Source organism: Elaeis guineensis, chromosome 4 (genome assembly GCF_000442705.2).
Source record: "Elaeis guineensis isolate ETL-2024a chromosome 4, EG11, whole genome shotgun sequence".
In the NCBI taxonomy this organism is placed as follows: domain Eukaryota; kingdom Viridiplantae; phylum Streptophyta; class Magnoliopsida; order Arecales; family Arecaceae; genus Elaeis; species Elaeis guineensis.
Window position 1 is genome coordinate 5,977,602 of NC_025996.2, and position 12,871 is coordinate 5,990,472.

The 12,871-nt window shown below is 38.2% G+C and overlaps 1 protein-coding gene across 5 annotated transcripts; it reads right to left on the minus strand.

Moving 5' to 3' along the window:
- LOC105044163 (ATP sulfurylase 2) lies at nucleotides 1–7,193 on the minus strand. Of its 5 annotated transcripts, none has more exons than XM_073255391.1 (6): nucleotides 6,544–7,193; nucleotides 2,401–2,806; nucleotides 2,007–2,267; nucleotides 1,037–1,123; nucleotides 658–832; nucleotides 1–214 (listed from the first exon to the last, which is right to left on the minus strand). In XM_073255391.1, the coding sequence occupies exons 1-5, from the start codon at nucleotides 7,116–7,118 to the stop codon at nucleotides 695–697; spliced, it is 1,467 nt and encodes a 488-aa protein (XP_073111492.1). In that variant the 5' UTR covers nucleotides 7,119–7,193; the 3' UTR covers nucleotides 1–214; nucleotides 658–694. The 5 variants fall into 5 exon arrangements, with proteins under 5 accessions (XP_073111492.1, XP_073111491.1, XP_010920275.2 ...); XM_073255390.1 differs by having other exon boundaries at nucleotides 652–832; XM_010921973.4 differs by having other exon boundaries at nucleotides 207–377.
- Nucleotides 7,194–12,871: the final 5,678 nt, after the last annotated feature.

Below are 12,871 nucleotides of genomic sequence, written 5' to 3' on the forward strand. Positions count from 1 at the left end.
TTGGGAAGAGAAATCCAAGTGCTTGCAAATTTACAGGCGTTTACATCAATGTTTGTGAATTATGAACTACATACAACTTCTCTAAATAAAAAGCTGTTTACAACTGAAACATCAAGAATCGTGTAAAGTGCATCCACTTCTCCTGCGGTTATGAAAACCCTAAATTCGACGGCTCCGCTGATTCACTTATCTTTCCATGTGCGCTTGCAATTCCCTTTGAATTAAAGAGAATGGAAAAAATATCAAATGGGAATATGAAATCACACAATCCTTCTGTTCATTCAGACCCCTCACGATAAGCTGGGACTCAGTTTTCTTATTTTTAGTGGTAACTTTAGGGAGAGATGATCTCACATCTTCCAATCTCTGCTTAAACACTGGATACAAATAAATTAAAATCAGAAAAAAATACAGGGACAACATCTCTTGCCGAAAAGAAAGGCAAAAATTTTTAGATTGTACTGAACAGCGATTGCTGGTCATTACAACATTGAAGCTGGATATTTCCAACCTTGTTATTGAATGACAAACATACCACTAGATAACTGAAACTAAATGATAAGGAAATTAAAGAATATAAGTAGAGAATCTAAAATTCAACATAGCCAATAAATTATAGCCAATGCTTTCAACTAAAAGTCAGCTTAGTACTTTCACCATTTCAATCCTGATTGGCATCATCGACTTGCAGAGATTAAACAGACATGGCAACTGACTGTTTCCCTGTTTCTTCACTTTGCAAGCTCTCATAGTAGCTAACTAGAACCTTCCATCCACCGGGGCACATAAAACCATCTGGAGGGCTCTCACCATTTCTTGCATAAGTGCGCATCTGGAATAAAGATGTAGACAGCTCAATGTGTTAAGTACAGTGTTAAAATTACAAATTACAGTGCAAGGTTAGTCTTGGTGCATCAAATTAGGTGATACTATCATTTTCTCCAGGAAGGTTTGAAGTGTACTCGCTAAAAGGTCATAGCGGGTAGCCGTCATGTTTTGAGTGGAAACAGGCAAATCAGAAGAACATGTGCCATACCTTGGTTCCCGAGATGAAGAGAAACTCTTGAGCACGAGAAGGATCAAAAAATGCCATCTTCTTTTCCACTGTATCATATGCTGCTACCTGTGAGCAGTAATACGTGTGAAGGTCAACAGTTCCATTTACAGCTTGAACTGGTAGAAGAAACCAAATGCATCTCCAGTGATCTATATGTAAGAGACCATATTTCCATTTTAAAGGATCATGCAATGAGAATAACAACATTTTTCCACTACCCAGTGAGTCGCATTGGCACATTGCATTAGCTTTGTCCAGCATGCAAGCCTGCTGGATGCCATCTGATAATCCACTGATGCATTTGTATCTTGTAAGGAATGAATCCATAAAGGTCTGCTCAAACAAATTCTAACTTGCTCATCACATTGATACATACAGAGCACAAGAAGTTCCTACAACAATACATTAATCTGGTTTGCATGCAATGATGCTTTAGAAACCAGTTAGTCACTACAAACCAAGTCTAGCTTGTTTGCCACACCAGAATGGCAAACTGACATGATCAACACACTACATCTGCATGAGCTCAGCCTGGAAGAATTTATATACACATGTTCTATCCAAAACAATGTCTGTCCACCTGAATCAGAGATCATTACCCTTGCTATGCGACAATCCATGTTATGCACAATAATTAAAGCTATAATTACGAAGAACAGAGCAGGAATAGGAGTGGAGGGGGGGACATTCAGAAAAGATCATTCTGCTAATTTTAAAGTTGAACAGGTGATGGATTTTACAGCACAATCAAGTAACATGTTAACAAAAATATTTAGCTATCTCTTCTTGTCGCAACTAGCAACAACTAAACTTTCAGATCACTTATAGGTAAAGAATTATGCCCGTGCTAACCAAAAAAACAGTATAAATGTCGCATATATAATGGCATTGACGAGTTAAACACAAATGCATGGCTAAAATGTAAAACAAGAGATATATGATAGCATACCCTGAAAGGTAAGATATTAAGCTTTTCTAAGCCTGGCGCCATGCTTAAAACCTTTTTCCCATGATCTGGGTCATACAAGTCCCTCTTCTCTGTTGGGTGACCCATTCCGGCAGGATCACGGCCTACAATATAGAAATTAGCCCCTGCATTGATTCTTGCCTTAGCATGCCACTGTACTTCTGTTGGTCCTGCATAATGCATAGGGGAAGGGAAAATTGCTACAATAGTAGTCTCAGGATCAAGAACTCCATCTTCTAGAACCTGTATTTAAAATATATATAAATATATATATCAAAATTCCATGGTTTATAGCATGTAAGCAAACAATAAAGCCTGTTCTAAGTATGACTTGCAACAAAGGAAGAATCCATATCATATAGACCAGGAGAAAGACCTTGCTGTGCTGTTCCATCCTGACAGACAAAGGCACATCATCTTCCTTGATAAAACCACCTAAAGGATGCAGTAATAGAACAGGATTTTTGTAGCCCATTTCTAGGAGGCGCCTGCGAGTATCGTTCATTAACAAAGCATGGCCATTATGTACAGGGTTTCTCAACTGAAAAGCAAATACAGCATCAGCCTGACGTCTGTCAAATTCCTTGCGGAGCTCTCGAGGAGAGAGCCTGTAGTGATCAAGGCCATCATTATACTTGATAGGTTCTAACACTTCAAGATCTCCTCCAATGAGCCAGTTTCCAGCTGGGCTAATTACCTTCTCAACATAAGGTAGCCCAGGAGCTGTTGTTCCCCATGTTCTGGCAATTCTTTCTTCTTTATTATGCTTGTATATTTCAATTCTGCATATAAGAAAAGTACACTTAGTTCCTTACATCAAGATATTAACGGAAACCCTTTGCTAAAACAGTATAAAACAGGAGAAATGTCCTGCCATAAACTTGTTGTTTCATTGCTCCTAATGCAGTATTATAGGGTGGGGAATTATTTGTATCCATGTCCTCATATCAATGTCCACTACCATTATACAATTAAAGATGTAAAATCTGAGACTCTTATTTTGTCTGGTAAGTTTCCTAATACCCCAGTAGACAATCAAGAAGCAATACAAAAGACTTGAGATGGCATTCATGTATCATATGCTTAAACAAGTAATTCAAGTTAAATCCCTTTATAATCTTCCCCTCTGAAATTGATTTCTTTGAAATATAGTGGAACAATTGGATCATACATAGATAAGATGTAGAATAATTGCATATATGCATCAATTGTTATGCAAGTTAAAGCACTTTGATTTTTGATTATTTAAACCTAAATATTAGCATAGAATGGAATAAGTGGATGAATGTAGAGAGATACAATAATAATGGATTCATGCCTCATTACATGTGAATTAAAAGCAAAAAAAATCTTGATTAACATTAGATTTGTTTATTGAAGAAAAACATCTTTAAGCATTTGCTTTTAAAGAACAAGAAGTTCAAGCAATAAACCAAAATAAGGTTAAGCACATTTAAATCCTGCACAACTTTACTTCTCCTATTTTCTCTTCTTTTATTTTCTTTCCAACTTGGAAATTATTGTATAATACAACAAACCAGCATTACTCCAATATTTCATACAGGTTAGGGGCAATTCTGGTATAGAAAAGCCAGTATCAGGTTCTGGAATGAACAAGCTGGTTTTTAAAAACTTGTATGGACTTTCCTAGCCTCTACATCATCCATTGCCAACTGGAAACCAACATCTGGCTTAAACCAACCTTTTTTTGCATTTAACACTCCATGCATGATCAGCTAAATATTGAATGAATATGCTTGATCATTGGCGGTCTTAGATAGGATCTAGGTACAATGAATTGGAAATAATGATGTTCAACCCATATTTAGTACTTGGATAACCAACTAATTATGCATGAGTTCCTGGCACGCCAATTAATTCCTTCAATGATGCAGGTTGAGTTATTTTTAAAAGACAAATGCCAAAATTGGGACATCGGCATCAGCTTTAATATTTTGCATCATTTTCAAGTATGGAGGACAAGGTTGAATTCTGGATTAGTATTGAGTGTTGCCAAGTTGGTACTTCTCAGTGACTTGCTTTCTTTCATTTGATATGTTCCAACTTATGGACTATAACTATTTTTTTTATGTACACCCTAATATGTTTTAGTTCCTGTGGACCATAACTATTTTTTTATGTACACCCTTATATGTTTTAGATCCCCTGGAATTATTACTTTTGAAAAGACTTGATCTTTGAGCATCTGCCTGAACCCTAGGTTCTTGTCAACCGCCTCTAGTTTTTTGAAATGTTAAGGTTGAAATATGCCCCACAATGGCAGCTCAGGCATGGGCTGATTCTTAAACAGGGTCAAAGGGCTCCACATCTAAAACTTTGGAAAGGAGAAAATAAAGAAACATAAATAGAAAAGGTTACTAAGGTAGAAAGGACACTAAACAAGCCTTTGCCTTCGATGGATTACAAAATGCTTAGTTGCAAAATTCATGGCCCAAAAGGAATATTTAAAGACAAAAAAAAAAAAAAATCACCACTCTGCTTGTCTAGAGACTTGCATCTCATTTCTTTCCAGATCCCTCACCACATTTCATCTGGTAGGATCTTTTAACAATGCAAAACATCCCTGTCTAAAGAAAGTTCAGTGAAATCAAATAAAGGAAAATCTCACAATATTCTATCATTCCACAAAAAAAAAAAATCACAGGCATGTGGCAAGTCATAATTGATTATCTCATGACCGTGTTGTCCAGAAGTTATTGACCACATGCATCCATCAAATGATCTCTTAAACTCTGTGCAGCTTAAGACATGCCTCAGAATGGCTGCCTAGGCATAGCCTTGATTGTTAAATAGTACCACAACAAGACTCTAAAAACAACTAGTAGCACAACTTGCAACCTAATCTTCCTGAAGAAGAACATATAAGAATGTTATACCACCAAGAGCCCCCTCTCACAAAGTGCCGCATTAAGACAAAAATCTACATCTAATCTTCTTTCCTCCCATCAAGTTGCTTCTACTCTGGAGTCAAGATCAGAGGCAGTAGAATATATTCCACAAAAACATCTCCTAGTCTCAAATCATAATATTCTTGATTGTCCATTTTCTATCATGAAATAGGATAGCACCTCAATCTTTTTCTTCCTTCAAAACTATGTTCGTAGGAAAAATAAGCATTACCAAGTGTTCCAACCACCTATCTATTCATATAATAATTACCCAACTCTCATTCATAGCTTGCAGTAATTGCAAATGTATCCCTTCATGGGAATGAACAATGGGAAGGATACATAAATCACACACCAAGAAATTGGGGTATAGAACTCATGGATAAATATATTCATCCGTTATTCCTCACTCAAGCCTATAGATCCACTTTCTCTATCTTCATTTTGGAGAACAAACTTCAGACAGAAAGCCTCCTATAACAGAACTAATTCACTACCATGCCACTTACCACTGATATGGTTCCTAATACTAGAAGTCATACTTTCTACTTAATCTCAGCAAATGAAATAATAATAACTGCCTTCCATTAGCCAAGTGTTGGAAAGTCCTTTAGACTCCTTTAGGTCTATAATTTCATAAGTAAAACTTGATATGTCACTTTGGTATCGCATCTTCATTTTGCTCTTGCATAACTCAGCATTAGACTAATTTCAATAGCAGAGCTAATTTGAAGCTTCAGCAGTGCAATTTCCATACCATTTGCACAGAGAGACATAGATTGCATCTCACTACTTTCCAATTAAGTTTTTCACGGAGTATATTCGCTTCCAGGTTGTTTCATCCAAAGGACAATTCCATCAATTTTCCCATCTACATAATTTCCTGCTAAACTAATCAAGATACTTCACACTTCAAAGCTCTAAGTTTGCCGCTGTGGTCCACTTGCTTCAATATAAAATCTGTCATTCTGCTAAGATGCAATAATTCTATCTCCTGTTTAATTCCACATTTCCACTTCGTAAATACTTGAATTATGAATTTTGAAGAATTTAATTTTAATATGCTCATATTGCTACGTCAAATACCCACCGTGGTTAATAGATGAGGACAGCAAGGTCTTGAAGGGATGGTGCTCAATAGGTGAGATGGCCAGTCCACAGTGAGATATTTTAATTACTGACCCACGATGTACATCGATGGTTATCACATCTCATTCGAATCTACCACAATAAATACTCTCACCTACCAAAGATCCGGATGATTCCAATGTCGTCATATAAGTGAAAAAGAATATGTGCAATTTTCCTTTTCTAACTCTGTCAAGGTAAGTCAAATAGAATATTATCCTCAACATTCCTCTAATCCTATAGAAAACAACTCCATTTTACTTTGGAAACCATCACCTCCTCCTCCTCCTCCTTATTCTATATCCCTTGTGGTTTTAGCTTTCGACCCTATGACCAGAGAACCAATCCAAGCACAAAACATGAATATAATTCGCAGTGCTCAAGACACCACCTCGAATCATTCCCATCAGAATCAAATTTTTAGGCAAAATAATTGAACAAAATAAGAGAAAAGGAAGAACGAAGCAAAGACAAGCACCAACCTTCTAAGAATGGCGACGAAGTCGCCGCCAGGGCGGACCAACGCGACGTCAGTGGCGTCGCCGATGGCCTCCTTGTCGGCGTCATTGATGGCGAGGACGATAGGGAGGGACATGTTGACGACGGAGCCATCGGAGAGGCGGAGGGAGTTGAAATGGAGGCTCTGGAGGTACTCCTTCTCCCGCATGAACCCCCGCAGCGGGCTGGCCCACCCCTCCGACACCACATGGACCCACTCCAGGTCCACCGGCCCGATCCTCACAGCCGGCAGCGCCGCCACCTCGGCCCGCCGCGCCGCCCGCTCGGCCGGGGGCACGACGACGTCCACCAGCTCGCCGCCGTCGGGGTCGATCAGGGAGCTCCGGACGGCGCCGCCGGGGCGGGCGGAGGGCGGGGTGGAGAGCGGCATGGGGACGGCCGAGGCAAGGGAGTTGGAATGGTAGAGCGGGTTCAGCGGGAGGAGATGCGTCTTTTGGAATCCAATGGCGTTCCTTCTGGAGATGGGGAAGGGGGGAGGGGAGAGGAGGAGGCGGTGGGAGGCGTGGGCTTTGGGGGTAAAGAAGGTAAAGAGAGCCATACGGCTTGGTTTAGCCTTGGCAGCGTGGTGTCTGCGTGTGCGATGGATCCCCTTGTTCTGGCTCCAAATGCGGAGGCGGGTTTTTGATTTATATCATACGTTATGGAGCTGTTTCTTTTGTTTTTTTTTTTTTTGTGGGGGGGGGAAAAAACAAAAGGGAAAAGAAATAGAGAAAGGAGAGGTGAGGGAATGTCACACGTTTGTCTCATGGGGCAAATATGGTGTGCGCTTATTGGCGAATTATGGCCATAGGATGGCATTGGAGGGCTTCGGCCATGGTCTTCCCTCTTATTCTGGCAGCGAATGGGAGAGGATTGGGACTTTAAGGAATTCGATTAAAGCCATTGGGCGAATCTTGAATTCTTTGAACTGTCAACTACCTAAAGCAGGTACATTGTACGTGGACTAAAAAGCGGGACTTGGATTTGAATGTGGACGTGATTTTTCTCATGAATTTTCTATTGGTTGTGCCGGCTTTTTTGAACCGGATAGGAGTGACGGTGGCATGGGGTAGTTTCTCTTTTTTTTTCATTTAAAATTAAAAAAAAAAATTTGAATAATAAAAGAAAAGACCGTGATCGAAGTCGGAAGTATTAGTACCAACCAATACAAAAAGAGAGCAACTAAAAGACAACATGATGGGAACCGTTCGAACAGAAAGTACACTCGATCAACCTGATGAATGATGAGAACGGAGGGACATCAATATTTCCGAGATAAGGAATGAATGGACCGACGGCAATTGAAGACGGATAAGCTAAAGGAAACGTTTCTTCCTGGGATCTTCCGTTTCAGAAAAGAACTGAAAGAAAGGCTCAGACCAAACAAAAATTGTGAGCTAATGGGAACCCCAACGAGTTTCTAACGTAACGTGGTGAAATTAAGAGACCAGGGGAGATCAAACTCCAATCATTTTCTTCTATCTTGTTGTTAGATTAGTAATAGAGAATTATGGATGGGTTCTCCAAAATGTAGAGAGGTATCTTCATTTATGAACGTCTCGTTCCCTGGCAACCGGACGGGTGAAGAAAGGTCAGTTTGGAAGCGGTGTGGGGAACCCGTGCAGGGGGTTGGGACATCTTATTTTAAGATTTTAGGCGAGAGGGTAGGTAGGGGAGCCTGGTTCATGGCGGTTTGATCTTTAATTTGCCTCACGTGCTGATGTCTGCATTCCAATTACCGAAGAAGTTGGCCTTGCCTTCGGACAATAAAATACTATTGGTAAATTCTGTGCATCGTTGGCGGTGTAGAAAATCTGATGTGGAATATATCATTTTTTTGATTGATTTACATAGCCATCATTTTACAATACACATTTAATATCTGCTGTTTTATTTTTTTCATTTGAAATTTTGAATGACGAAAATGCTCCTCTTCTTTGAAAAAAATTATGACATCTTATGGTATATTATCACATACTGCATCAAATTATGATTTCCTACATGCAGAATATCATAATATAACCTAAAAAATTATGACATCCTACGATGTTATAGTATGACCCAAAAAATTATGACATCCTACGTCGAATTATGACTTCCTGCATGCAGAATATTATAATATGGTTAGGATGTCATAAAATGGGAGGAGCATTTTTATCCAACCACTTTTCAATATGCATTTAATATTTGCAGTTCTACTTTTTCATTTGAAAATTTTGAATAACAAAAATATCTCTACTTTTTAAAAAAATTATGACATCCAATGGTACATTATAATATTGTACATCAAATTATGACATCTTGTATGTCAAATTATGACTTTCTGCACGCAGGACATCATAATATAAATATAAGATATCATAATTTTTTCTAAAAAATAGAGATATTTTTATCATTTAAAATTTCAAACGAAAAAGTAAAACTACATATAATTAAAATGTGCATTAGAAAGTAATGGCTATGTAGACCAATGAGATAAAATAATATGCTCTACATTAAATTTTTCATACTATCCGTGGTGCACAAAGAATTTCTCAAATACCATTTGCTGCCGGAAACAAAAGATGGGTCTAGGGCTTCTTAATTAAATATGGTTTGGGCTCAATTAGATTATAAAGCTGTTGTTTGTGCTTATGAAATAAGTAGCACGACTGTAATTAATGAATTAAAAGCTAAGTTTTAAATTTGTAAAGCATGATTGGGGATAGTTATTTCGAGAGAAAAAAAGTGTATTCTAAAATTTATAAAACTATTTTTTCACGTAACCAAGAAGAAATGGTAATTTATTCTACAGTAAAGAGGTTAGAAGTAAATTAATTAATTTATTTGGGTTAACTTATTCTCCAGCCAAATGCAATCTACAAGCACAATGAAGGAGTGTCGGACTGTCGGTGGCACTTGGGGGACCAGAGTTGGCCGTCAAGGATTCATTCTGCAATTCTTAAATTGATTACGGTCTGACGCGGTCCTATTTGTTTAGAGCGGTGACGCCATCACATAGATACTAGTAATTTGAAAATCTGGCCTTTTGAATGCCTAAAGTATTTAAATTGTTGATAGTTTGTCTAGATCCTATGTATTTGAAGCAATGGTCATCTATTTTATAATTGTGGTGCCAGCATACATGTAGCAGTGATTTAGAAACATTAGCCTCTTGAATCCCAAAATGTTTTTAAAAGGTCAAGATTTTTCATTTCATATTCATCAACTAGAATAATCTATAATTCTTCAATCTAATAACGTGGGGAGAGCTCTGGTGGGAGGAAAAAAAAAAAAAGGCAGCATGGGAAGCGTACCCGCCGACAAATATGACTGTCTCAGCTGACTCATGCTGGAATATATCAACGTCACTTCCACTCCAGATGCACACATTTAGGAGTTTGTCAGAAATAAGTTTGCGTAGAGATTAGAGAAGAGAGGCATAAGAATCCATGTGGGCGTGAATTAGATTCCATATCTGTTGCAGTGTTTCTCCGATCAGGATGGTCGGTCCGAAGCCAACTAGATGTTACATCTAAATGCGGGCCGATGGGATATCGAAAGATAATATATCAGAGAAGATGCACATAGTCAAAGTCGAAGACAAGAGTGAGAGATTGTTGACGAACAATGGTGCTGGTCTACGTTCGACGTCGGAAGAAAGAGACTTGCAAAGGAAATCCCATCGGAGATGACTCCGACGAGGATCATCCGATGCGTAAATCAGCAAGATGGCTCAATATAGTAAAAAAAGCAGCAGAGTTTTGATACTGTGTTGGCCAACATACCTAGAGGAATCTCCATTTACCTCTATTTATAGAAGGAGCAAAATAGATGGTGAGAGGACAGATGATCATATCAATCATATCTTATCAATCATATGGCGCCGCGTGGATGTCCGACTCTGACAGCAGACGTATCTTCTGTTCGATGCACAGGTGGCCGTAGCGGCGGACTTCATCACGAGTACAGCGTAATTAATGACCTCGTAACATCCCATCATGACACAGCCAATCGGTCAAGATATGGCATCTGAGCGACGTGATTTGATGTGGTCTGTCAGGATAGCGTGACGGTCATACCTGTTGTTCGGCCGTTCAGCTGACGCCCATATCAGGAAGTCGGTTAAAAGAGCCCATTGAGTGGTGCGATTTAGTCGTCAGTTTGGGTAATCGATAAGACACCGAGAAAGAAGTTGGCCTTTTGATGACTTCTGATGAGATCAGCCTCGGCCTCCTGATGAAGTCGGCCTCGACCTCCCGATGAAGTCGACCTCCGGATGACTTCTGATAAGGTCGGCCTCAGCCTCCTGATGAAGTTGGCATCGGCCTCTCGATAAGATCGGCCTCCGGATGACTTCATAAGGTTGGCCTTCTTGTGATGATATCGGCCTCCTTGTGAGGTCGTCCTCCGGATGATTTCGTGAGGTCAGCTAAGCGATGAGGATCTACCCCAACAATATTGATTATTGGCTAGGAAGATTTTAGATAGGATCAAAGAATCTAAGTAATACCTTCCAACTAGTCTTTGTAGGTGAAGTCCTAGGTTGTGACAAATTGTATTAGAGCAATCCTAGACCATAACTTATGTAGTCTAGGAGATACCACAATATAGGTTCATTGGGCTGATCACGAGCCGATCGTGGTATTTATAAATGGGTATATGGATTTAGATCCTGTATCTAGCAAGAACATCAGGATTTAAACGAGGAGAGTATATAAGGATCTGTGCGGACATGTATTTAGTCCCTCATCGGTTATTTGTTAGAAAAATTTTAGATACTTTTATAAGATCATAGAATCTAAAAAATACCTTCCAACTAATTTTTTTAGATAAGATCTAAATCATAATAAGAGACATATGATATAGCTCCGAGATTCCTTGACTCGCGGCACAAGTAAAAAGTAAGTGGTAAATTGATTCTTCTTCGTCACTGCATCATTGATCCGCCAGATTTGAGAGGCGTTTTGAAGCCATTGGCATGGATGTACATAGATCACAGAATAGTAGTTCTGAAGCTGAAATATTTTTAGAAGATAATTGCCCCGCACCAATTTCCAGCAAACCATCTTGACTCTCGTATGTTCCCAGAATTTCCAAATCCAAGCATAAGAGACAGTTGTACCTGTATATAATTGTGTTGAAAGTGCCTGATAGACATCTCATGTAAAGATAGTTGAACAGATCTAGTTCATTCGCAACATTACTGGTCTTCCCAGCTACCTGTAGACAAAGGGACCTTGCAGACCTGGGTGAGCAAATCAGCTGGAAAAAGTGGATAAAAGATAAGTATTCCAAGTGCTGTCGGGCAGGGTAAATCTGGGTATTCCTTGTCCATCATATTGCTGTGACCATAATTATATAAGTAGGCCATAGAACTAAATTTTTTATAAAAAAATTATTTATAAATTAAAAAATATCATGCTTTAATAATATAATATTGATATTTAATATTTTTTATTAAGCATTAAGAATTGTTTGGAAGAAGAGCTTGAAAACGTGATCTATGGAATGTTAAAAAATTATTTATAAATCAAAAAATATCATCCATTCGAAATGTTAGTGTTAATATTTTCAACTATACATATTAATGGACTTCATACTTTAATAATACAATGTTGGCATTTAGTACTTTTTATTAAGCATTAAGAATTGTTTGGAAGAAGAGCTTGGAAACGTGGCCTATGGAATGTTAATTTGTCTCTAGATGGCATTTATAGATAAGAAATAATTGCTTATGTGGATAGTCCCAATGGTTCATAAACTTTCTCTCATTTTCTATTTATATATATATATATATATATATATATATATATTAGAATTTTGGATAGCGAGTACTTTTGACATTGGCCTTCAAATTGGTACTTTGCTGCCTCTTGTCCCCACCAAGGATAAATTCTTTGTGCACCATGGGTGGTGTAGAAATTTTGATGTAAAGTGACTACTTTATATGATTGGTTTACGTAGCTACCACTTTTCAACGTGTATTTAACACTTACAGTTTGATTTTTTCGTTTAAAAATTTTGTATAACAAAAATACATCTGCTTTTTGAAAAATAATAACATCCTGTGACATATTATGACTTCATACATGCAGGATGTCGTTGGATGTATGCCCTAGAAGCCTAATCGGCTAATACTTATAAAATATTTTTAGGACATAATTCATAATTTGACTTTGATATTAATAAAAATTGGATTGTTTTCATTCATATTGTGTTTAAAGTGTCTGTGAATCATCCATTGGGTTAATGGGTAAGATTACACATATTCTCAAGAGTTGAGAATTTGAAACATGTGCTAATCTTAGTTAACTCATAAATACCTCCGAT